This window comes from Notolepis coatsorum (assembly GCF_963971535.1).
Source record: "Notolepis coatsorum genome assembly, chromosome: 12".
Classification (NCBI taxonomy): domain Eukaryota; kingdom Metazoa; phylum Chordata; class Actinopteri; order Aulopiformes; family Paralepididae; genus Notolepis; species Notolepis coatsorum.
Window position 1 is genome coordinate 53,082,879 of NC_140176.1, and position 26,722 is coordinate 53,109,600.

General features: G+C 39.9%; 1 protein-coding gene across 1 annotated transcript; it reads right to left on the bottom strand.

Annotated features, from left to right (window-relative positions):
• Positions 1–380: 380 nt before the first annotated feature.
• Positions 381–25,533, bottom strand: LOC311238064 (ADP-ribosyl cyclase/cyclic ADP-ribose hydrolase 1-like). The gene is made up of 8 exons (XM_084326030.1): positions 25,206–25,533; positions 24,601–24,727; positions 23,667–23,802; positions 21,994–22,076; positions 10,112–10,185; positions 4,997–5,083; positions 3,984–4,067; positions 381–3,627 (listed from the first exon to the last, which is right to left on the bottom strand). Exons 1-8 carry the CDS (start codon positions 25,406–25,408, stop codon positions 3,570–3,572), a joined length of 852 nt encoding a protein of 283 aa, XP_084182156.1. The 5' UTR covers positions 25,409–25,533; the 3' UTR covers positions 381–3,569.
• Between the last annotated feature and the right edge of the window lie 1,189 nt (positions 25,534–26,722).

Below are 26,722 nucleotides of genomic sequence, written 5' to 3' on the forward strand. Positions count from 1 at the left end.
AAGATGACACAGCAACTCACGAGAAAGGAAAGTGAAGGCGAGACCATTCCTTTCTGCACCATCACCCTTTAACACTCTTACTCTTTCTTACACAGTACCGTATATTTGTATGTCATAAATGTCTTGATGAATTGAAAATGGAGGACCCTTATGTAAACAAGACGAAAGTATTTGTCTGGTCTTCATCCTCTTAGCACGCAGTTGTTTGTATTGAGCTGTACTGTATTGTACCCATTCTGCAATCTGTTAATAAAGTTTTCAATCAACACAAGACCTTTAAACCTCCACCATACACTATCTGTAACACACAACTTCTTTACATACACAAATAACATACTGTATACTTGTAAAACTACAGCTAACATTAACACAAGCCCCGCTATAGTCAAACGCCAACCTAATGGTAGTTTATTAATTTATCAGCTCATTTCAACATTAATGAAATTAAATATTTCAATCAAAAGTATTTAAAATTGCATCATGAAACAAGTAGAGTGAAATATTAACAATTGAATATTACACATAAAACATTACAGTAGGCCTATACACATAGCATTTTACCAGATCACTTTCTGCAAATATACAAAGGTTATTGTTATAATTGACTTATAGGCTATTAGCTTCTGTACAAAAAATACAAACTGCAGTCTTGATGACATTATGAATTTGATCGACAAATAGAAATTGATCCACAAATACCCTATTGCTAGATAATCAGACTGAATTGCATTGTTTCATTTCATTACCTCCACCAAGAAGGTTGTTTTCATCCCTGTTTTTCTGTGGTCTGTGAACAAGACATCTCAGAAAGTAACAGCCGGATTGCCATGAAATCTGCTGTGCACATTCAAGATCCCAAGAAGAAACATAACTTCAAAAATGGAACTTCCCTACTGCACAGTATTTATTTTTATTTTCTGAAATACTGCTTCAATAACTGACAATCCGTCTAGGTGAGTCAGCAGTAGGGCTGGGTCTACCAACACACATTTCTAATCTTTGGTCAGAGTAAAATATTTTGTCTAATGGAATTATTGATAACCGACTTGCATGTATGACCATGCTTAATCATATTGTAAGAACAGCATGCAAGTTGTGGTTTAACCAAATAGTTATATGGGAGTTTAACTAATTAGTCAAGTCAGGCTATATTTAGCTTGTGTGATTCTAGCCGTGTGAACATGACCGGTGACTCTGTATAAAGTCCATGTAGCACAGAGTCGTGTTCACACGGCTAGTGTGAGTCCAGTGTTTCTGTTCCCAGCAGCAGCTGCAGTTTGTAGCCCACAGTATTCAAGATGACACAGCAACTCACGAGAAAGGAAAGTGAAGGCGAGACCATTCCTTTCTGCACCATAACCCTTTAACACAAGACCTTTAAACCTCCACCATACACTGCATCTGTAACACACGCCCTTTACATATACACACATACACAAAATATACTTGTAAAACTACAGCTAACACTATTTAACACACGCCCGCTATAGTCAAACCCCAACGTAATGGTAGTTTATTATTTATTTTATCAGCTTATTTCAACATTAATGGCATTAAATATTTCAATCAAAAGTATTTACAATTGCATCATGAAACAAGCAGTGACATTTTAAGTTATATATAAAACATTACAGTAGCCTACACACATACCATTTTACAAGATCACTTTCGACAAATACAAAAGTTATTGTCATAATTGACTTATAGGCTATAGGATTCCGAAAAAAATATACAAACTGTGCAGTCTTGATGACATTATGAAATTGATCCACAAGTACCCTATTACTAGATAATCAGACTGAACCGCATTCTGTTTCACTTCATTACCTCCACCAAGAAGGTTATGGTTTCACCCGTTTTTCTGTTTGTCATTAAACAAGCTATCTCAGAAAGTAACAGCCGGATTGCCATGAAATCTGCTGTGCACATTCATGATCCCAAGAGGGGGAAGAAAACTGAACTTCCCTACTACTGCACAGTTTTTCCTGAGCTGATTCTTTACTTGAATAGTAGATTGACAACCAGTAATCTAGCATTATGATAATAAATAAAAACATACATGAAATAAGTAAGGTTATGAGATCTGAAGACAGAAACAATATGTTTCCTTTCTTTTTATATACACTTTTTCTCCTTATTTTTCTCTTATTTTTCTCTTATCCCAATTTCGTATTTCCAATTCTCCCCTCCCCTGTCTTGAACATTGTTCGACTATGCCTCCCACTGTTCGGTCGTAGGGAGGATAGAAGCCTTGCATCACATGTCCCCTCCGGTACACGAGGAGGCAGCCTGTCGCATCTTTTCACCAGACAGCGCAGACTCTCAGTGGCGAGGTGTAACGCATGAGAGGCTCACACTACCCCCGCTACTTCATGTCTCTGCTGTGCAGGCGTCCCCCAACAGACCTGTAGGAGTCGCTGTCCACAACATCCAATCCCCACCCATCGACTTCCACCCGCTACCTCTGCCAATTGAGATAGTATGATGACTGGCCCAAGCCGGAGGCAATGCTGACACCCGGATTCGAGACCGGAGTCTCTTGCATTGGTGATGAGCACAATCTCCGCTGCGCCACCCAGCCGCCCAGAAACAATATGTTTCCTATACATTTTCTGTAGGCAGACACAGTACGTTTATCATCCTTTTCTGTATGGGTCCTGCCAAACCATCTGACTCCCAGATCCAATCGAATTTTGCATAGTCTTGTGAATACTTTTCACCAAATTTGACAAATAATGTTTGCCCTACTATAGTAAGGATCCTTGTGAGTCATTTGGCCTCATGTCAGTCAAAACTAAAAACATGAACTCAACACGATCATGATGTCATTTGAAATGTGTTGTCCCTTTGTGATATCCTACTGATGGTATCAATATGTATTATTTAGATAGTTGATAAGCTGCATAGTAAAGAGTAAGTGACATGTTAGGCCTACTTGTGAACACTTTGTCCACTTTGCACCAAACTTGATAGATACAGTATGTTTGTTGTAGGACAGTGTGGTGTGAGTTAGTATCACCATTGTTGACACATAAAACATGGTTTTACAGCCTTGGTCTGTCGAGACTGGCAATATCGACAACTCTTGTTTCTGTCATCTACCCTGTAAATGTGTGTGAAAGTAATGGCAAAGTGGAGAGACTGTTGAGCCTTGGCGGAGGTCTGAACTCTACAGAGTGTTAAATAATTTGAAGGGCCATATCAGGCCTTGACATGTGGGTTCCAAGTCATTGTCGCCTTGATTAAAAAAATCAACGCTCCCTTCTTTCATAATTTTTTACCATAATTTTTTTTCAGCTTTCGGTGTATCGGAAAATGTGCCTTTAAACCACATAAACTGGAAGACATTTCATAATTTGAAAATCATTTGACTAAAATGAAAAATAAATGCACCTCAGATGTTAGCACGGCATTTTAGTCTGATGTGGTGGTGACTTGTTCAAATATGTACAACATCGCACAGCCTACATACATTTTATTATAGAAATAAACAAGCGGCATACACACACATGCTTTTTCTTACATCTATTAGCCTGATGATGACATCTGACATGTAGCTCTGGGCACAGTCACCAGCACGCACCACAGGGTGTATCTGGATGAGACATACAGGCCTGGATCTTGGATCTGAGAAACAGATTAACATGTCAACATACTGTGTAGGGAGTGAGAATCTCTCTAATACATATAACAGATTTCTTTAGACAAACAAGGGAAATAATTGTTTTGGCACATAGTTATAAATAGATGAGTAAAAAAGAAAAAAAAACAATGTCATGGGAGCATGCCTAGAGGCTCTAGATGAGGAGGAACCTCTCCGATACCGCCAGGAGAGGGCGCTCAAAGTGCAGTGAGTGTAAAATGAAGGGTAAATTGGGGGCCTTACACACAATCACAATTTCTGAAAAGCTTAAGTAAAGCGTTTGTCCAACATGTGACTGACACACATGCGCCCGCACACACACACACACACACACACTTACTCCATCACCTCCTGACAACGGTATGTAATTTTTGGATCCAGGTCCTTCTGTAATTCTTTTAAAGATGGATTGGTACAGCCGGCCCTGAAGAATAGAGGGTAATTATTAATGCCTCCAGGAAGAAACTAAATCTCCCAACCACTGTAATGTGGATATTTTACAGTGATCGATGATGTGGGATATTTTAATTACTTTATAAATTGATGTGAGTGGTGATGGTGTGGATTGTGGTCCAAACATTTCCTGCAGGGCGAGGTCAATGCTATTCACTAGTCATAATGATTCCGAGTGATAATCTGGGCCTTCCGGGAACGCACATTGGTGCCAAGTGTGGCAACTTTCAGTTCGGCCTACATTGAGTTGAAATCTCTCGTCATTTAGGCCCTGTTATTTAAACAGGTTATTACCTCGGATGTCAGTATAATCAGCAATTTGTTGCATTGTTAACTAGCTAACGTTTGATATATATTTCCTCAGATAGCTTGTATATTTGTGTATTTGGAATTTTAATACAGGCTTCTATAGAACTGGCATCAAAGTATGACACCAAGCGGAGCATAGAACGCTGGTATTCTGACCCTTCTTTTATAGTTTCCTTGGTAGATACTATGAAAAAAGGTCTAGACATCTTGTCCGTATCTTTGACAACAATACTATTCTATTGACCAGGAAACCCACTATAGAATGCTGATGGGGAGGAACCAAGACATGGAACTCTCTGGCTACTTCCGTCAGCAGCTCTGGGAAAATAAGCAAACCTGTGACTATACAAAATTTATTGAGTTTTCAGTGAAGACATCGCCAGTGAAACGCAGGAAATACAATTCACACCAAAACCCTTCACTGTGCAGGACTTCCTTTATTTTTTCCATATCCTTTATATTCACGTACAATGCACTATATAGCACAGCAATAGACAGAGTAAAATTTGGACTATCATGATTACATCCAAAATGTATATATTTAAAAAAAAACATTCAAGATATAATACACAGTATGAAAAAAAACCTTACATGTCATTCTCCTCTGTGACCAGAACGACACTCAGGCCTCTCATTCTGGTGGAGTTGAACGCCTTCACCTCAATAGAGGCAAAAATACTTCAAAAGCAAAAACATTGAAGAGATTAAACTGATTGTTCAGATTTCTTTGGAACCCTAGCCCGATTTCCTATTTACCAATGATGTTGTCAATCGGTAGAGTCCCTGCATTATTCCTTATTCATACTAGCTCTGGCTCGTTAGCCACAAACAAATGCAAAGTCAATTGGGGGTCGAGCTGCAGTCAGTACCTGACTGAAGCTAACTGAAATCTACTTTGTGTGTACAATTAATTTGTGGCTAACTACGCAGAGCTAGTATGAGGAACTGCATGGCTTGTGCCGAGAAAGGATTCCACCGATCGACAACATCATCGGTAAGTAGGAAATAGGGTTAGGATTCCAAAAATCTGAACTATCCCTTTAACAAGAAATCATGTCAACAGTGGTGCCTATACATAATAAACAATAAGCTGATGCTACAAGATCTACCGTTGCAGTAGTGGAGAAAGCCCTATCGTGTATTCCAGTTACCATGGGTAAATATTTCTCCAGGGTAGATTATGAATCATAAATTAAATTGAGCAAACCCCTGTGCTGTGTGTGAGGCCATTTTAGTTATTCAAGATTATTAGCAATGATTCAACTTATTTAGACTTATTCAGCCAAATAGGATGATCAAGTTAAATAACTAAAGTGATTTTAGTACATGGTCCCCTTATTTCAATGTGCAGGAAGTATCTGGACTGAGATGGGCTCTAGACTGGTGATCAACCTTCTGCTCATCATTTCTTGAGGGGGAACAAGTGCAAATTAATAGATATTGAACCATAAATGTGCTTAGATCCAAGTTCAGGCTCAGGCTCCAACTGATCCAAGTTGCACCTGATGTTTTGGTTGGATGTCAACAAGTCAAGCATATAACCAAGGTTAATTAGCTTATGTGCCATACGTATTAGTCTAATTATACTACAAACAAGTTGCTAATTTGTAAGGGTGTCTTTTGACAGACATTTTTATCGGGACATGGCGAGTTGAAATTGTATTTATTTATTTCAAATAAAGAAATTAACAGAGTCATGCTCTGTTCATGCAGTATCTCAATTGATAAGACATACTGTACCAGTTTGATTGACTAACAATGTAATGCATGTAAGTGGATATTTTGGCTCTCCTAATCTGATATTTAAAAAAGGTTTTGGCATAATAGGTTTAGAGTAAGCAACACAGAATTCCAGCTTTCTAAATACTTTTATATTTGCCATACAGTAAATCAGTGTTTGGCCTGCATACCATTTCCTTTTATTTAGCTTAATTCAATTCTGGTAATGCTGTTTTTGATGGCTGACTGACAGTTGACTGCTTAATATTGGAAATACCTGTGGATTTTAAGCCCTATACAACATGTTATTCAACAAAATCACTGAATGAGGAACATGTTGTATGGCTAAACAGATAAACAGAGATCGGGCAACATTGATTTAGTCAGTGAATTAGGTCTGTATGATGAAAGAAACCATGATGAAAGGCAACAATTATTGAACCCTCATTAACCACTGACATTGACAGAGAACAGAAACCTTCAGTGAGTTTTGCGTGTGTGTGAGGTAACTGGAAGCTGCCCAGTACAACCAGTACATCCAGTGGCCACTGAGCAGGCAATTTGACTAAAACATACAGGTAGATTTACAAAATAATGCAAAGAGGAATGCGGGGGCATAAATGGACAGATAATGTCCTCTCAGATAATGTTCTCAGATATTGTCCTCTCTTGTAAATTCGTGCCAGTGGCACAGCTGTGCTTGGCCAACACTAAGCCTGTTATTATATAATTCAAAGCATGTGCCATATACCATCAACTCAACTAAATGTGCTATAGTACTTACTACACTTTCAACACTATTTCCAAAACCATCTTCAACACAGGATATAGTCTGAAGGTTCATTGTCTGTTAGTTCTTTATTACAGAAGTGTCTTTCCTTTTCAGCCATTAGTCGCAGTCCACTGTGTAAAGAAGATGGATTGTGCTGTCCATTATCTAAGCTGCTGAGGCTTTTGATGGTGGCATTGTCTGGCTCCAGGGTCCACATTGAATAGCGTATGTTCTAAGATTCCCAAAATGTAATGGTAGATTGGGCACAGGTGGTTTACGTTACACCTGCATTCTTTTGAAAATCAACCAGACTTTTTTCTTACAGCAATGACCTCAGAGTAGTTGCAGGCACACACCTGGGAGCAGCGCAGCACAACAACAACCTTCATAGACAGACTGAGCAGTCTGTTGGGGTTTAGATGCCTTGAGCAAGTTGTATTTTTCTAGTCTCTCCAGCTGCAATTCTTTCCAACAGGTCATTTAACTACGTTAGTCGTTCTCAAAAGCAGCCAAATATTTATTATTTTATATCTTACTCTGAAAGGACATATTTTGTATTTCTAGTAACATTCTTTTGTTACGTGGTTGCCTCTTTGGATTTACTATTTTTAGTAGTACATTTTGATTATTGGTTAATTAGAATGTAAAGTTGTCCTCACATTGGTGGCCTTAGACTTCCATTTGAAAAGACTGTGCAAGAAATATGAGAAACTATACCCACACCTATTAAAGCACTCTGCATGGGTGATAGGGGATGCTTTTCTCGGCTCACTTTTTAACTTTGCATTAGACAATAAAGGATTTATTCTCTTTATAACCATTCAGTTATTGACTTTTCAGCTGGTGAGATTCTCAGATTAGTCGGATCTATGCAGTTCAGGCCAGCTGCCTTGCTTAAGCACGTTGTGCACGAAAGTTAGAATTGTGTCCAACTGGCTCTGGAGACCCAACAGCACGAGCCACGGAAATCTCACAGGACCGTGGTTTCTCGCAATTTTGAGAGCAAGGCGCTGCAGCTGCCAATCCCCCAACTGCAGACCCTCACAAATGATGGGAAATGACTTGCTATAGTTTGAGTAAATTGCCTATTGGCTCAGAAAAGCGTTACGCCTCCACCCACAAGGAAATTAAGAGACTTTGATTATTTTTTTCTTCCTTTCAACAAATGCATTCTTCATCATTATTCTAATATAGGCTACACTTCATGAGCTGTCAGGCACCAAATGATTTTATGAGCAGCTTACTGACATTCACAATAAGCAGAGCCGTCACGTCATGTGGAACAAGCCTATAGACCTCTCACGGGTGACGTATTTCGGCTGCTTTTTCACTAGCCAAAAACAGCTTGGAACTGTTCGCATTGCATTTCAGGTCAATGACATCCGGTCATTTAGCGTTAGCAACGTGGCTCTTAAAATTAGGCTAGTTAACAAAACACATAATCCTCCTGTAAAACGTAATTTTACCTCACCCCACATATTTAAAAGGACAAAATTACCAGTAAACGGGAAAGGAAAAAAGGACCTGGGGTTTGTCAAAATGACGACTGTGCGTGAGAGGTCTATTGTTGGTGAGCCTTTAAACAGTGACCTTAATCAGCAAACTACACAGACCCTGCAAAGACTCTGGTGCACTTTGCACAAGGACTCACACATTACTCATTCATTTATTATCCTAAATATTATTTGTAGCACATTTATCCGCTTAATCTGTTTATTTATACCTGGGTAGACTAAGACTCCGTATGGAGTATTGCACATTGTACAGAGTATACTTATCTTAGGTTAGCTATATATATATATATATATATATATATGTACGTGGGATTGACTTAGGATAGAATCTGTATGTTACACCAGGGTGAGCTGTACATACGCACATTGAGACATTATCGACAAGAGTATACACCTGTCCAGCAGATCAGAACTTTATCTTTATTTTTAATCTCGTTTATTGTCTACTATACCTTTATTCTTAGATTTGTCTATTACCCTGTCTGTACCTCCCCTCACCCCCATGCTGCTATGACCCCTGAATTTCCCCAAGGGGATTAATAAAGATCCATCACATCTTATCTGGAGATTTTGACTGCTCTGCAGAAAACCAAAAATCACAAAACATATGGCTGATGATCGACCTGTTGACGATTTTGAGAAATGAAGAACCAGTAGGGTTGAATGTACAGCATAAACTGTTTTACTTCTGCTTATGTCTCAAAACTATATCTATGAGTGGTTTTGGGTTTCTTTTGTCCATAGTATCTTTGTAGAGTGAAACTTTAATAAACATTTCTACTCTACTCATATTCCTATTAATTGTAGGGCCTATGTGACTGCTAAAGGCATCTATGATGAGTCTTAGCGGGAGCACTGTGGTTTGAGGTTGGTTGCATACCTCGGACCCTTGTATACCTTATTTAATCATTTATACTGTACGACAGTACCGTTGACCAACATGTTGTTGTCTGCAGCAGAATACGTACAGAGATACATTTAAATCCCCCGTCGGTGGCACAGTGGTTAGCATTGTCTCACAGCAAGAAGGTCCTGGGTTCGAACCCCAGCAGGTGGCCTTTCTGTGTGGAATTTGCATGTTCTTACATGTAAGGGCACAATGCCCTCTATTATGCCTGTGCAACCTCACCTACCATCCATGAGCATGTGGCCATCTCAAGCTCTTCCCCTCTTTTCTTGATCCTCCAATCACAACTGTTGCTCTGAGGGAAGGGCGGCAACAGTTGTGACTGGAGGATCAACAAAAGAGGGCAGGCTTGAGGTAGGTCAATTGATTGATAGCCCACGGCATAAGTCTGCAGCACAGTTAGTACTGGCTGGATGAGAATGGCTGACAATGTTTCAGACAATGTTACAGACTTACAAAATTAGAACATAAAAAAACTGCAAATAATTGATACCTTTGATCAAATGAAATGGGGAGATCATGCACACAATAAAATGCTGCACTTTTGTTTTTAATTGTTCATCCAATTTAAATGAATGGATTACAGACTGTACTTAAACCACACACACACACACTCCGCAGGTTCAGCAAAACATCTGCATCACTAGTAGTAGTTTACTGCTTTTAGTATATAATTTGTTGAGTGAAGTGTGGTAATCATTACTTATCTTATCATTACTAATAGTTGAAATCTAGTACAGCTTAATTACCTTGTGGGACTGAATGGTATGGCTCTAAACTCTAGTACATCTTACCTTGTGGGACTGAATGGTATGGCTATAGACCCGTTTAACATGGCTGTGACGTCACCACAGGCAACATCTGCAAACTGGAGAGGTGGAGATTATGTCAAGGAATCTTGTCACACTGGAGAATAGGGCTGATCCAGTAGCTACAACAAAACCAGCATTGTTGCAACAAGCAATAAATGTGCATAAAACTCAAGAGGGACAATCCTGCACTTTGGACCCCTGGCCGTATGTCCTACTCATCGATGATGCTGTTGTTGAAGGGCAGAGTCCTTTCTCAGCTCAATCCATGCTGTGCCTCATACAGGATACCCAGCTCTTACTTAGTTAGCTACAAAACCAGTGTATAATTATTAATGAGGCCACTGTAAAAAACACTATAAGGACCATACCGGTGTAATTTTGACTTCTCATTACCAGAGATGGTGAGATTAAGGGGGCGAGATTAAGTGCCTTTTACCAGAGATTAAGGGGATGACAGTGGCTCAGGAGGTAGAGCAGTCGTCTGGTAATCAGAAGGTTCCCGGTTTGATTGATCCATTAACACTTTCAGTGCCAACCCCCGAGATTTCTCGGGTTATCTCGCCAGCGGCTGAGCGCCAGAACCCAGAGAAATCTCGGGTTTATCGTTTTTAATATTCTATACACTCTCACAGCCTCTGCGTTATCATTGAAACTCATTTTGAGACCTCGAGGGTGCAATGCCGTCCGAATCCTGCTAGGTAGCAGTATCGCCTACCCTTTGAAACCTTATTTCACACTGTGTTACATTTTGTATGGTCCGGGCGGAGAATTTGAACCCCGGCAAGTGAAACGCTTCATCCGAGCAACTTGGAACGCGTGCCATTTCATGTCAGGGACCCGATGGACATCAATACTGAAAATTGCGTTCAGACAATTGGAATATTCATTTTGGAATACCTCCTAGCAAAGGTAAGGACTATATGACATAAATCCCACTTTGATCCAACAATGATTTCACATCGATCGCAACGATCAACGTATGTAGTATTCAAAACGTATGCCGTTGCCGACGATCAGAGCATCACAAAACGACCCCCCCCCTTTTGATGCCTTCATGATGAAACATAATACCTATTATATACCTTTGATTTGGAAATAATATCGTGTCCAGGCGAGCAACGCAAACGACTTTTGCAAAATGCACATAGCGCTCCATAACTCGGCTTCCAGGAATTAGCCCGGATCACTCTGAAACTATACAATATTCACCAACGGATAACACGTGAACGTATACATGAAAAGATTTACTCTTTTTTACATGTTGGACGAAAGATAGTGACTGTCAAATGAGCCATAGTATTGTCTCCATAGCTATAATATAGAATATAGATATAGCTCTGCAAACATCGTGACGCACAGTGAAAATGCCTATCTTTTAAAAATCGTGGCCCATTGACTACAGGGATGAGTATAATCGCTGGCGCTGAATGAGTTAAGGAACCTGTATCTGTCCCAGTAGCCATCCAGGCACCTGTCAAAATATTTGAATAGACAAGCCTGTTCCATGTTCAGCAAGGTAATCCCATAGGCGGAGTTTGAACTTGACGCCAGGGGGTGCGACTGCTTGGCGAACTATACCCGCGCGCACGCGCAGCGAGCGCGCGCGATTTTTTTTGACCTTTATTTTATTATTTTAGCGTTTTTACAATGCCCTAACCCCTAATTTTTTATTTTATTTAGGTAGTACAGCAGCACACACACACACTCACACACACAGCACTACGGGGGATCATTTTTAACTGACTTAGGCTCTAATTATTATTATTCATAGAGACTCTCGAGCAATAATAATTATTACAGCCTCCATTTTTCGTGGACGAAAAATATACCAGGCTATAGATATCAATTTTCCCGAAATAACGCTACCTGCCTCGACAAAATTCGTGCATTGGTTATCCAGATACATTAATTATCATCTCAGAATAAGTGGCTTTGTATCGCGCTGCTGCTGCTGGCCGCGCGTTGCCGTTAACCCTTTCACTGCCACACTACAGAAGGTTCGCCTTATAATGTGACATGATTACTACTATAAAATGAATGTATTGTAAAACAAAACATAATAGAATTCAGATTTGTTTCTCACAATTATTATAATTTTATTAAAATAAAAATAATCTTGATTAAAAAAAAAAAAAAAAAAAAAGGCAATTTCACCCCCGGCCACCAGGGGGTGCAATGCACCCCCTGAACCCCCATAAACTCCGCCCATGGGTAATCCAGGTAATCTTCTGGCTAAGAATCTCTAGAGAAGATTAAAATAATATTAAATATTAAAATAATTAGTCTTTAGGTGGATAAACAACCCAGTGTCCGAGCCGGTTAACAAACAGTGACTCCCACGCTATCATCTGGTTTCTGGCCCAGCAGACATGCTATGGGGACATACAGGGAAATTAACACAAAGAAAACTCTGACATTAGGGATATTACTTCTAACTAGAGTGTTTTTACAGCTGGACATTCCCAGAGCAGATGAAGTAATAAGCCTCGACACTGTGCCATTGATGTTGAAAATGGTGGAAAACCCCTCAATGAGATGTGAAAGTCGCTAGGCGTACTGTACTGTAGGTGATTCAGCCTTTACTTTCCCTAACGTTACGGTGTTATTCTACTACAAACCATTCAAATGTGTGCGTATGTCAGGAGCACCCAGGAGTTAATCACAAGTGCACCCAACTGAAGGTTTAATGTGCTGGGTTTGTAGTAGTGAAAGTAAACAGTGCTGTGGTATTCACAGGGTTCCCACAGACGTTGCTAAATGAAATTCAAGGACTTTTAAGTACTTTTCCAAGCACTATTTTTCATTTTCAACGATGTCACTCGAAGGATACAATTCACTTTTAAATGCTGTTTTTTTAAGCATCTTCTTGGCCTGCTTGCCAGCTAGAGCAGACTAGAGCATCACACGCGAAGAAATGAGGAAAAGCAGTTGGAGCGCACGAGACAGCGACAGAACCAAAAAAAAAGATTTCTTGATTCAGAACAATTTCATGGATGAACAAAACATTCAATGCAAATAGTTGATTTGAATTTCAAGGACGTTTTAAGCACCTCGTTAAAATGGGCTTTTTTCAAGTAATTCCAGGCCTTGACTTTATTTTATTTTATAAATCAAGCACTCCCAGGAACTTGTGCGAACCCTGTATTCACAAGGGTGAAATATCCTGTGAAATATTGTTTTCCTCCATCTTACCCCCTTTGTCTGCATCTAGTTATCATCTACGTATTTATCACTATCTGCCAAGAATTTATTACAAAAATAATTTCCTCTTTATTTTTGTCTAAAGAAATCCATTGTTTTGAAAATGTCCAATGCGTTTCGATACTTTAGTCTGCGTGAAGTGGTTCATTACTTTCTGAGGCTGAAACAGAAAGTCATCAACGAAACGAAGAACTTATTCAATTGGTATCTCTTACTCGTCTTTTGTCCTTTCTAAAAAGTTGTAGACAACCACTTGTTGGAGCATCGAAGTCAATCAAACGTTGATCAAATCAAATGTTTAGTAAGGTAGGCCGAGACATACTAAAACATAACACAATATGAATATCTTTTCACCGTAAAGTACATGTATTTTATATGTGACAAATAATAAACAAACTTGAAACTTGAATATGAACATCACATTTGTTGAAGACGGGGACAATCACAGTCAAGGGTGGAAAGTCAAAATGACACTGGTTTACTGTAAGTAAACGTACTTGAAAACAAACGTCTTTGCTTTGGGTGCACTGTAGAGTAGGGTTCAGCATTAATTTCAGGGCCCATACAGACTGAAGCCTGGCCCCAAATACATTAGTTTAGTGGCTAACTAGTTGGAGCTGTGGATATCCAGTATGAAGAACAGCTCTGAGAAAGCACTCCACCGAACAACATCATTGATAAGTATTGAAATAGGGCTGGGGGTTCAGAATTCTGAGCTTACAGCTTAATCTCACATACTGTGGTTCCATAAAGCCCCCAAAAGACTCATACCTAAGTTAGTTTGAAATACCACTTGCACTTTGGAATGAACTTTCTGGTAATGTTTGTTCCAAGTCACACAAATTGCTCCACCACTGAATTCCTAAATATCACAGCAGCTTAATGTGAAACTGTGAGGCATCCTGTGTGTTGTGTGTGTGTGGGACGCTATTCACTCAGGAGAAAGCAACGTGCCCCCATGGAGACGGACACAAAGCCCTATTGATGAGCAGCCAGGAGGAGATAAGCTTTCCTTTCTCCTCTGGGTCGTAATAACTATTGGGATCCTGCATTTAGATCCCTTTAAATGGGTAGTGTCTTTAACTTATCTTACATTTGTTTTCAATCACGTGTACCATGTCTAAGAGTGAGAATAATATGCTTAATTTTAAGCATAAACCTTTAAGAGTTAAACCTTGCACACAGAAAGTCACAGTAATGAATTTTGATTGGCAGACAGTGTCAGTCAATTCAAACGACACAAGCCCGCTGATTGGAGGCATTCTTAAGACTATCAGTTCAAATACTGCAAACTTGTGTGATTGGAAGGATTTACACAGTGTTCTTTTTAGGGAGGTGTGCTGATCAAAACCAATTTCACATGTAATGTAGTAAATAAAAATACTCTAGCTGCCTGTACAATTGAACAGATACAGTAAAAGAAAACTGTAAATCTAGCTGCTCAAACAAATTCTAAATGTTGACAAGTCGTCATTAACACATCCCACGCCGGAAACGGCTTATGACGTGTTTCAAGTTCATGCGAATTTTGCCGTTCCACGGCGTACGACGTTATTGAGATCATATTTAATTTTTTCGCCATGTTATTCATAATTCCCTCACGGAGCCTCGTCTGATGCAGTGGGAGCATGCACAACTCTGCAACGCTTCAATACTGCCGCCTGGTGGATGATCGGCGAGTTGCCAAACTGGAAATGGACAAGTCGATCTCGGTGCGTCTGGGAAATGCGTCCGGCACTCGCATATTGTTGCGGGACTGTATACACACATCCAGGGTTAGAAATTAAAAAAAAAATTCAAGGGCTTTTTTTGCCCCCCTTAATTGCTTTTCGGGGGCTTTTTTTGTATTTCGGGGGCACAACATTTTTATAATGAAAATTAACATAAAGATTATAAAACATTGTTGACACTTTTTTTACAGTCTTCGTCCCTATGTTTGATAACGTAATGTTAATGTCTCCATATATAGGGCTCTACGCTAACCTTTTTCCCAAGGAGCACATGTGCTCCTAAATAAAATGTTAATAAATAAAATCTAAATACAAATTTAGGAGCACACAGAAATTTAGGAGCACAGTGACAATTGTTCAAGTAACACACACACACGCACACGATGTGTGACATCATGGCTTGGTTTCATGTTTTGAGGTACCTTCAATTATCTGTAAATAATACATACATACTCTATCTAAATAGATTAAATATTATTGTCCCTGAGTGAGGGCAAGTTGTGTTGTTGTCTTGATATAATAACCGGTTGCCTCTGGATCAATGAATGTCTAATATTGAATAATATTATTAGATATTTTATTTTTAACATCCCTAATTCCAACAGTCAAGAGGCTTGTTTCAAATTGATGAAAAACCCCACACACGCAACGTTTGTGAGTATAGGCTCTGGCCAGATCGATCAATGAAATACGTTGCGCGCTCAGCGCTGTGGAATGAAGGAAATGCGCATCGGGATCGGATTTGGATGTTATTCTTTTGGAGTTGTGTTACAAATGGAATGGTCTTTCCCCGCCGAACACAAGTTACTTAACGTTACACAGAACACAGGTCGCGCTATGCAGATGCTTAGCTTGCTAACGTTAAGATAGCAGTGTAATGCTTGATGAGAGCAGAGCGCTCTCTCTGTGTTCGCAGCACCTCTCAAGTGCCTGTAACACGCAGCGGGCCCCGCCTCCCTCCTCCTTGGAACAAACATTCCACCCAAAAACTGAATTTCAGTCCAGTTTCAATCTGAACTATTAACAGCGGAGCTGTTTTGTAATCTTCACAATCACTCGTCTGTCTCGCACACTGCAAGTAAATGATTTTTCCGGTTTGCACACACACATATTATTAGGGGCAATACGAGGGAAATGCTCGCACTGTAGAGCATAATATATATAATTATATATATAATTAGTAAACTGTCGGGGGCTTTTTTTGCCCCCCTTAACTGATTTTCGAGGGCATTTGGTCAATTTTCGAGGGCATTTTGCCCCAAGCCCCCGTTAATTTCGAACCCTGCACACATCAGTGTGTAGCGATCGCTGCCATAACGCAATAATCTATACGATTTGGCCGTTTATTATGATTATACAAACCGGAAATGGATTTAGGAGATCGCCGTCAAATAAGTGGGATATTTTTCCTCCAGTCTCATCGTCGAACGGTAAGAGGACACTGACGTAATTTTCAGCACGTTTGTTTATTATTATCAATGCAAACTGCTCTGATCAATATATCACCCATACTACATAAAGCATTTACCGACGATCACGGAATTATAAACGACCCCCCCCCCCCCCCCCGTTTATCCGCGCATGATCAGTCATAACGTTTAGGATAATGTACAGTTGAAATTTTTTATATAGCGTGTATCGCCAACAAACGGCATTTGATAATCTATATATGCGTTTATGCCTATATCTCACGTTCTAGGAATTACTGCAGAAAACGATAAAAACATATTTATATTCTAGACGGTATTTTCGTATGAATCTATGAATGAAAAAGTAAAACGTTCCTACATCCTGAACGATAGATAATCGATGTTGAATGGGCCATAGTAATGTCAATTTAGCAATACAATTTAAAAAGTTATAGCCCTGCAAAGAAGGTGAACATCTCCATAGTCTTACAGTGCTGGCAGAGAGTGGTATAAGATGCTCAAATTGCGTGGCATGGAATGATCAAATAAATGTATACATATAGGAATATTCTTACTATAATATACTTAGAAGCAATGTTCCCTCTAATTATTTTTTGGTCTGAGCAAACACTCAAACCTCCTGAGCAGACATCAGCAACTACTGAGCAACATATGTCACCTGCCGATTAACCGGTTAGTTGATATGCGGCGGTTTGTAAAAAATCTGAGAATCTTAATTTCCCTTAATGTCTAACATAAAAATATATACATTTTGCTGATACACAGAAATAATACAAAAAGGCATATTATATTCCTTAATCAAATATTTATTTGACCATTGATTGACGATACAGAGCATAGTCCTTACTTTGGCTGTTCGGTGTGAGTCGTGTCACTAACTTTTGTCTTTTTAGGAGGCTGACTCGTCATTATTTTATTAAGTGAATTATAATGAGACTTCAAGGGTGACAATATTGTGATTTTTTTTTAAAGAGGACACTCTGCCTTCAGCCTCAAGATACTTAATCAAAGTTTACTCAAAGATGCCTTATCATTATAATATATTTAAAGTATACCTCCTCTGTATGGATATAAAATTAGTTTATATTATTTTATATAACAAAATAATATCTCTCTATAACCAAAGTTACTCAACATGCTGTATTATGCCTAAAGTAATCTATCTGACAAATCGCAAGAAAATAACTAAATCAACCTATGACAAAATAATATATATTTTCAAGTCTTACTGGACAAAATAAATAAGAAAAATATGATGAAATGTTCTAAATAATACCCCTTCTGTATTAGAAAATCCAGCTTTAAAAAATATATCTTTATCTTTTCAATGTAATGTAAATTATAAAACAGTAACCTCACAAAGATACTAATTTAAAAGTGCACTATGCAGTTTCAGATTTGTTGCAATTAGTGTACTAAACTAATTTATTACACACATAATCCTTAGAATGATTGTATCATAAGCATCTTATCAAACCAAAACATAATTTTGAGGCATCAAAATAGTTTTAAATTATTTTCTTTCTCTCTCTGTATAGCTGCATTCTTCAATCAATTCGGTCAACTTTGCCATCAAACTCTCGCCTCGTACTGCTTTGTTTGTAATGTTTTGCTGTGTCCATGTGAGCTTTGAGATCGCCAGCACCTTTATTAGACACATAAACATATGGTCAAGCTTTGCACGCGTTGCACTCCGCTTCCAATTAGTCTCGACCGGGATGATAAATTGGAAGTTTCCTCTGCAGTTCATCTGTAATGTACATTTTCACTTTTGCATTGTGAGGAGCCAGCAATGCTGGTCGGATCTGTCCACTTCCTCATCTGTTGTGTGTGTCTGTGTGAGCGTGCAGTAGCGCTGCCCACAAATCACTGAAAGCGGGGCTTCTCTTGGTAACGTCACACGCAACAGGGTTAGGGATGGTTAGGGATGTCCCGATCACATTTTCTTGCTCCCGATCCGATCCCGATCATGTGATTTTGAGTATCTACCGATAGCGATCTTTCCCGATCCGATAAAAAAAATATATATATATATATTTTTTTATCCCAATTTCTCACATTACATTCACCCTGAATGTTGACGTTATCCAGGTGAAAAGTTAACTTCATTCAAGCCATATATATATGGCTTGTGTATATTGACATTTCTCAGGACTTTGGTCATTATAGGTGGCCTGGTGGGGCCAGGTCCAGTAGGCTATTTGTTGTAGAAGCTCTTGGCAGACAAAGTAGTCATTAAACAGCCATGATCAAATACATTTATACATATAGGAATATTCTTAGTATAATAATCAAGAATACAGTGATATGAATATATCAGGCAAAGATATATCCTTGTGTATATATATCAGGGTTTCCGTTAGAAAAAATTGTTGCCGGCCTCAGTGTCCGGTAGATTTCAATCTACCGGTCAAATGAGAGAAATTCCGGTCAGAGTTTATTGAGCTTAAAAACAATTGATAGGCAAAAGAATGACAACAAAACAAAAGAATGACATCATCAAGGCATGTAGATTTATAATATTTTTACTTAAAACTAGGCTACTTTTGCGTATAAAGTCATTATATTCCAAATAAAATAAGTCCCGAGACTCGTGCTGCTGCCGACTTTAAATCAAATAGGTGTCTGTGGGCAGTCGCCCGACATTAATAAACAACAGTCTGTTATAATCACATTTTTATGAGCTAACGAATTCTGTTATATTGGACATTTGTATTAATTATATCAAGCGAAGAACTGAGAAATTTGGCAGAGAGAGACGGCAACATTATCGTGGGTTTGCGTGACGACTCTCTCCCTCTCCACCTCCCAATGACTTATTTGCGAGAGTATGTCGAGGCAGAGCAGCAGATTCAGCCGTTATTGGCTCTTTTCTGGGGACCGCACAGCAGCGCCCCCCACCCAACATTGAAAATGGCTGAATTGGAGTACTGCTGGAGTACTGCATTGTGCTGCTGCTGCTCCGGCTCTGCAGCTTCACAAAAGTTCGCACACCCAGCACTAAGCTCTCGCTGACAACGTCGTTGTCATTATTAGAAGCAACGATGAAACAAATGTAATGATTGTTTCGTTCATCGCATAGGCTATTTAATTTTAGCCTATTTTAATACAATTCAAATAATCAAATTGTGCTTAGACTCAGGGAATTATTTTCACCGGACATTAAGACCGGAGAGATTAAATATGTCGGACTTCAACAGATTTTTCCGGTCAAATACCGGTAATTACCGGATAACGGAAACGCTGATATATATATATATATATATATATATATATATATATATATATATATATATATATTAGGGATGTCCGATATTATCGACCTACCGATATTATCGGCCGATATCGGCATTAAAATGTGATATTGGAAAATATCGGTATCGGTTTTCAAAAAAATATATATATATATTTTTTTTTTACATTTCTATAACCTTTATTTACCCAGGCAAGCAAGTAAGAACAAATTCTGGTTTTATTTATTGTCAAAAGTATGCATAATGTTGTGTTAATTCCACAACAAGAGATATGTAATGTTAATTACCTGAAATTATTCCGCTTTTTGGGGGGGGAAACCCTGCATATATCGGTATCGGTTGGTATCGGTATCGGAAATTAAGAGTTGGACAATATCGGTAAAAAAGCCAATATCGAGCATATTGGCTTTTTTTACCGATACCGATATTCCGATATTGTCCAACTCTTAATTTCCGATACGATACCGATATCAACCGATACCGATATATGCAGGGTTTCCCCCCAAAAAAACGGAATAATTTCAGGTAACTAATAATTTCACTGGATGCATTCAAAAGGCTTTCTAAATGTAAGCATTATCTGTGCAAAATATGATCATTAAAAAAGTTAAAATTAACATACAAGTTGTTGAATTAAACCAACATGCATACTTTTGACAATAAAATAAGAATTGGTTCTTACTTGCTTGCCTGGGTAAATAAAGGTTAAAAAAAAAAAAAAAAAAAAATTCTTTTTTACCGATACCGATATTTTCCGATATCACATTTTACTGCCGATATTGGCCGATAATATCGGTCGGCCGATAATATCGGACATCCCTAATATATATATATATATATATATATATATATATATATATATGGCTTGTGTATATTGACATTTCTCAGGACTTTGGTCATTATAGGTGGCCTGGTGGGGCCTGGGCCCTGTTCCCCGTACCTGGTTCAACTAAGTCGATCGAGAGTCCCATTATCCAGATTCAGTTAACGAGATGATTGAACCCGGGATTTTCCTGTTCCTCGAAGGTGGATTCAGTCTTGTTAACTCAAACCAGACTTGAGACCCAGGATTAGTGCGCGCGGCCGCTTCATTTGAAAAGCCAGCACGTATCGATAGCAGAGATCCTGATTCTCTAGCGGCATTGATTGATTAATTGATTTAAAACTTTATTAACATATTGCAGTACGGCTCAATCGCCTCGCCGACAAGTTAAATGCGTTATCTATAGGCAAATTTTAAGTCCCTCATTACCTCAATCAATCAGATTATATTTCTTTAAACTTGCCTGCTGGATTGAATAATCAAATGAGATCTTGCTAGCGAAAATAATTAGTTAAACTGTTATACAGAATAACGATACGGCTCTCTTGCCCATTGATTGATGTATGGTCGATCTTTTACTTATCTCCACTGTGGTGTAACGGGTTCTTCTTTTGACTTTCACGCAGACGACCGGGGTTCGAAACCTAGTCTCTTCCTTCTTTTTGCAATATAGGAATAATTCAATTTGGTGCACGTTGAGAGCTATATAAAGAATGACATCCTCAATGCATGTAGATTTATAATATTTTAACTTAAAACTAGGCTACCTTTGCGTATAATCATTAATATTATATTCCAAAAAATTATATTGGAAACACGGGGTTTCGAACACCGGTCGCCGGGTTGCCAGGATTGAGCACTACCGCTGCGCCACTGTGCCAGATGGGATAAATTCATTGTTTATACATTAATGAACGAGAGACCCGTGTTTAGAATATTCTTTATTTTGTTGTTGTTGCACCGAGCGAGCGCCACGGTATATAACGTGCATTATTTAGGACAAAGTGAATTTAGTATCAGCATTTTGGGTCTATTTTACATTTCAAAAGACCCCTCTGGAAGAATGGAGCACAAAAACGTAATTCAGAATGGTATAATGCAGATCCTAGACTGTGGGAATAATTTCAGGAAACGCGCTGTCACTTCTTTGCGGGGGCGTGGCGATGGTTCATCCGGCTAACTTGAACTTAAACCCTGCTTTCGACCAGGCTCAAACTTTTGGATCTGTTGTCATGGTGATTTGGACAATCCAGATTCGGGGAACCGGAAAGTCCGGCTTAAGTCAGACTTCACCGAAAGTTATCCGGCTAACTCAGTTATCCAGGTACGGGGAACGGGGCCCAGGTCCAGTAGGCTATTTGTTGTAGAAGCTCTTGGCAGACAAAGTCAAAATGCATTTGTAGGGGTTCTCATTGCAGGTACTTACAGCAGCAGATACCCTCCCCCAGAATGAGCGGACCGGGTTGTTGTCACACTCTGTCCATGCTGGGCATCCTGTGGTGAAAGTTTCTGGGGAAACAAAGTCACAACAATGGTAAGCATGACTTCTGAGTCTGACTTGTAAACAAAAAGCAAATCATCCTTGACGAGAGCAGCGCTTGTCTAATGCAGCCTGTGTACTCCAACCATGCAGCCCTCTGCCTGCACCGTTCACCTGATGTAGCCTGTGTACTCCAACCATGCAGCCCTCTGCCTGCACCGTTCACCTGATGTAGCCTGTGTACTCCAAACACGCAGCCCTCTGCCTGCACGTTCACCTGATGTAGCCTGTGTACTTCTACTCATGTACAATAGAGAGCATCCTGACTGGCAATATCACCTCCTGGTTTGGGAATAGCACCGCACAAGACCGTAGCAGACTACAGAGAGTGGCCCATTCAGCCGAACGCACAATTGGAGGGGGGCTTCCCACTCTCCAGAACATTTACAACAAGCGGTGCATGGGTGAGGCTAAGATAATTATCAAAGACTCCAGCCACCCAAACAACTGCCTCTTTGAACTGCTGCGGTCAGGCAAGCGATACCGTAGTCTCATGGCAAGCACAGAAAGACTCAGAAGAAGCTTCTATCCCCAGGCCATCAGGATGCTCAACGAACAATAACACTATGTAACAACCATCAAATGCACTCACAAGTCACAACACACACATCCACACGCACACACTCACTTTAAACAAACAACTCACTGCAGCACCCACTTTACACACTTTAGAACACCTAAACACACTTTATATTTATTGGTAAAGAATTTGCACTACAACCCATACCTCATTACACCTTACTGTAAATTGTACCTAAATTGTACCTCATCCCATTTCTCCTTTGCACTATATAGTATATGTAAGGGATAATGTATAGCTACGAGGTCATTGTCACAAAATAATTGACCGACACGGAGTTTAGAACACAGAGGCGCCTCGCCGAGGTGTTCTTTAAACGTAGTGAAGGTCAATTATTTTGCGACAATGACTAACTTACTAACAATATACCTAATTCATTTTACACCATCGACAAGACGAGATCAAATGCAGACGCAGTTCTGTTCTGTCGCTCCGCTGTCATCGCCGGCATGCAGCCCTCTGCCTGATGTAGCCTGTGTACTCCAACCACGCAGTACCCACCGTTCACGCTTTCCAGAGAGTGAGCTCACAAAATCAATAGCTACAGGAAAATGACCAAACTCAGAAATGTAAGTTATACCTGTCCTAGCTTACAAGTGTTTCCTCTTCCAGAAAATGGTACTCGGCCTGTAATTAAATCAGCATTTCAAGTTTTAATTTAGCTTTCATTCCATACTCCATTAATTTCCTCGTTGAGCTGCCTGGCGAGATTCCGGTGGCAACTTTCTCCCCCACAAGGTTTTGAAGCGCGTTCTCTGTGAATGCGCAGGCATGCCATGAGTACAGTGCAGGCTTAATTAATCAGTTATGCCTCAATCCGGTAAATTTGTTGCTTTGTGGTGGAATTCCCCTTTAAACCATCATAATGACATACAGACAGAAAACAGCCTGACTAAGTCTACTGATATGGTCGTCTGTTTTACTGCAGTGGCCTATGCAGCTATGTGTGTTTTTTGACAACAGTCCTATATAAACTTACCATTGCTTCCCTCCCTCCCACACCAGGTCAGTCCGTATGTGACAGAGCCCAGCAGAGTGTCCTCCAGAGTCAGAAAGCAATCTCTCTTCTCTGTAAATTCATGGACCAAGTCCTTAGTTTTGCTCCAGAACATCATCTAAGCCAAAAAACAAACAAACTGTTAAAAAGGTGTTGTAAGTGGTATTTTCTTTGTTAAAATAAGTGGTCTACATGTTAATAATAGCTCTACATTCCGACAGCCATCACTGATATAGAGTGTTTGGTCAGTAACATGAGTCTCCCAGTCTCTCCGCTAGGCAGTAAACAGAAAATACATTTTCTGGTATCCTGTTCCCACTGTATCCAATCAGGAGAGATAACTCCAGACTGCAAAAATGGTCTGACAAAAACAAGAAATAAAAACAAATAGTAGCTTGAACAAGTAAAATGATCTGCCAGACATTTTGGCTTGACAAGATTTATTGAAACAAGTAAAACTATCTAGGGTTCTCTCTCCTGATTGGATAAAGTGGGAACGTGGGAAATTGTGTTTTGTGTTTACTGCAGAGTGGAGGGACTGGGAGACCCATGTTACTTATACCAAACACTCTGTATCGGTGATGGCTGTTGGAATGTAGAGCTATTCAACACGTATTTTAATGTGAAAATAAAGGCACCAACTTTAGATCAGGGGCACCAACGCTAAAATGGGCAGCGGGCTAAAGGCCAAATAATATGCCCAAACACTGATAAACAGACCAAATAAAACAGCATCGCACTGTCTGAAACCCCCAGAAGGACAAAATGATTGTTGTGGAGGGCAGAAGTTTACTTTTTGCCAGCCCTGCTTTGGGCCAAGAAGCCACATGCATTGTCTACAGAGATAGGACGGTGTAGGCCAGGGCAACATATAAGAAAACCTCCCTGCAGTTTGCTATGATTAGTTGATATTTACTCTGTTGCATGCAGGTTCTAGAGCTGTGGTGGCGAGGAGAGGGTCATATGCTTCCATTGGCACATTGCATGGGTCCCGTCCCACATACGCCTGTTCAAAGGCACTCCATATCTTTTGACAGTCACCTCTAGGGAAATAAATGGGAGAGTTTATTAAATTGAAATGTGAAAAATTGAGCATGAAAGCAATATCAGCCTTTTTCTCGAGAAGCCTGCAGGAATATTGTAGAAGACTAGTAGGAGTAATGACGCACAGCTCTTCACAACTATTTGAACCTGAGGCGTTAGCTATAGCTGTCACACTAGGGCTGCTCGTTTGTTCCGACGACGGATCATCAGTGCTTCAAGGCATGAGAAATGTTTAGCAATGTGGTTTAGCTTGTATTATTTAGTGAGTCGGGACAGAAGGCCTTTAAACTTTCAAAGAAGCAAGCAAAAGGGCAAATGCATGAATAGCCTATATACTTTGCGATAAGAAACAGGTGTACAGTAGTGGAGGTTGAATAAAATCTCACAATATGAAAATAAAATCACGTAATTAAACAGTAAAGATTTCCTCTGTTAAATAAAAAACCTTTTCATATTTTAAGAGAAATGCTGGACTACCTTTTGCCTTTTTCCGTGAACTGTTCACATCTCGTAATGAATGTTGCTTTGAAGCTGTCAGCAGCAGCAGTGCGACTGAGTGCCAGCCCCAGGACAACAGACAGGACCAGAAGGACTGTCGCGAACGCACAGGCGCCCATGACGGACAGTCGGCGACTCCTCCGTTTCTTTCGCGGACTGCGATATACTTCTTCTGGGTCCATGACGACGCATAAAAGCTTCCGATTCGATCTGAAAAAGTTTGTTTGTTTACTGAGCGCGTAAGCGGACGACGGGCCTCGCCCTCTGTTTGCTACCAAGTGTTTGCGCGGCCGTGCGCTGCTTTCAGTTCTATTTGTGGAGTCGTGCTGGATGGAACAAACAACAGCGCATGTTACAATGCGCGCGCGCGCGACGGAGGTGTGCACAAGCACAACATGTGCCACGAGCGGTGCGCAATAAACACCGTTTAGGACGTTACTTTTTGAACGGTTTTAAATAAACATTCGATTCCGTGCAGTTTGATATACTTAACTGATATAATTGTATTACAGTGAGTTCAGTTTTCTATCGTTATTTGTGGAAAGAAGAGTTATTTTTGCAGCTGCATGTAGAAGAGGAATTTGTAGAGATGAGTTGACACTACACTAGCACACAACTTAAAGGGGAACACCGCCCAAATTAAGAATCCAAATGTTAATGAAATGGACCAGGGACGTTTCAATCAGTGTTTGTGAACATTACATGAGCTACTCTCTAGTATGCCAGTTAGACTCAAACGTGATCATGGCATCAGGTATAAAGTCTGGTCTGGAGCTGCTCCATTGACAATGAATAGGAGACTGAATGTTGCTTTTCTTTTTATACCCAAATTAGCTTTATTCTATTGTTGTGTACCCTGGGTGTTCTCAGCACCATCTATAACTATCAGCTTAAGATATTATACCTGATGGCATCACGTCATGTTTAAGCTTTAGCACTCTAGCTTTTTGATTAATAATAAAATAATGATGCATTTTATTTATAAGGCGTCTTTCAAGACACTCAACGTCGCCGTACAACTATTTAAAAACTGTTAATTTACAATCATTCACAATCCATTAAAAAATGTAATCAGACATATGCCTGCCTAAACAGGTGGGTTTTGAGGTGGGTTTTAAATGGGATGATGGAGTCAATGTTCCTGATGTCGGGGGGGAGGGAGTTCCAGAGGCGGGGGGCAGAGCAGCTGAAGGCTCTTGACCCCATGGTGGACAGACGGGCTGGGGGGACGGTCAGGTTGATGGAGGAGGCAGACCTGAGGGACCAGGTGGGAATGTTGATGTGGAGGAGGTCGGACAGGTATGGAGGGGCGAGTTTGTGGATGGCCTTGAATGTATGGAGGAGGATCTTGTAGTCTATGCTGTGTTTAATGGGAAGCCAGTGTAGTTGGCGTAGGACAGGGGTGATGTGACTGATGACAGGGGTTCTGGTTATTATACGGGCAGCAGCGTTCTGGACCAGTTGGAGCTTATGGAGGAGTTTGTGGGGGAGACCAA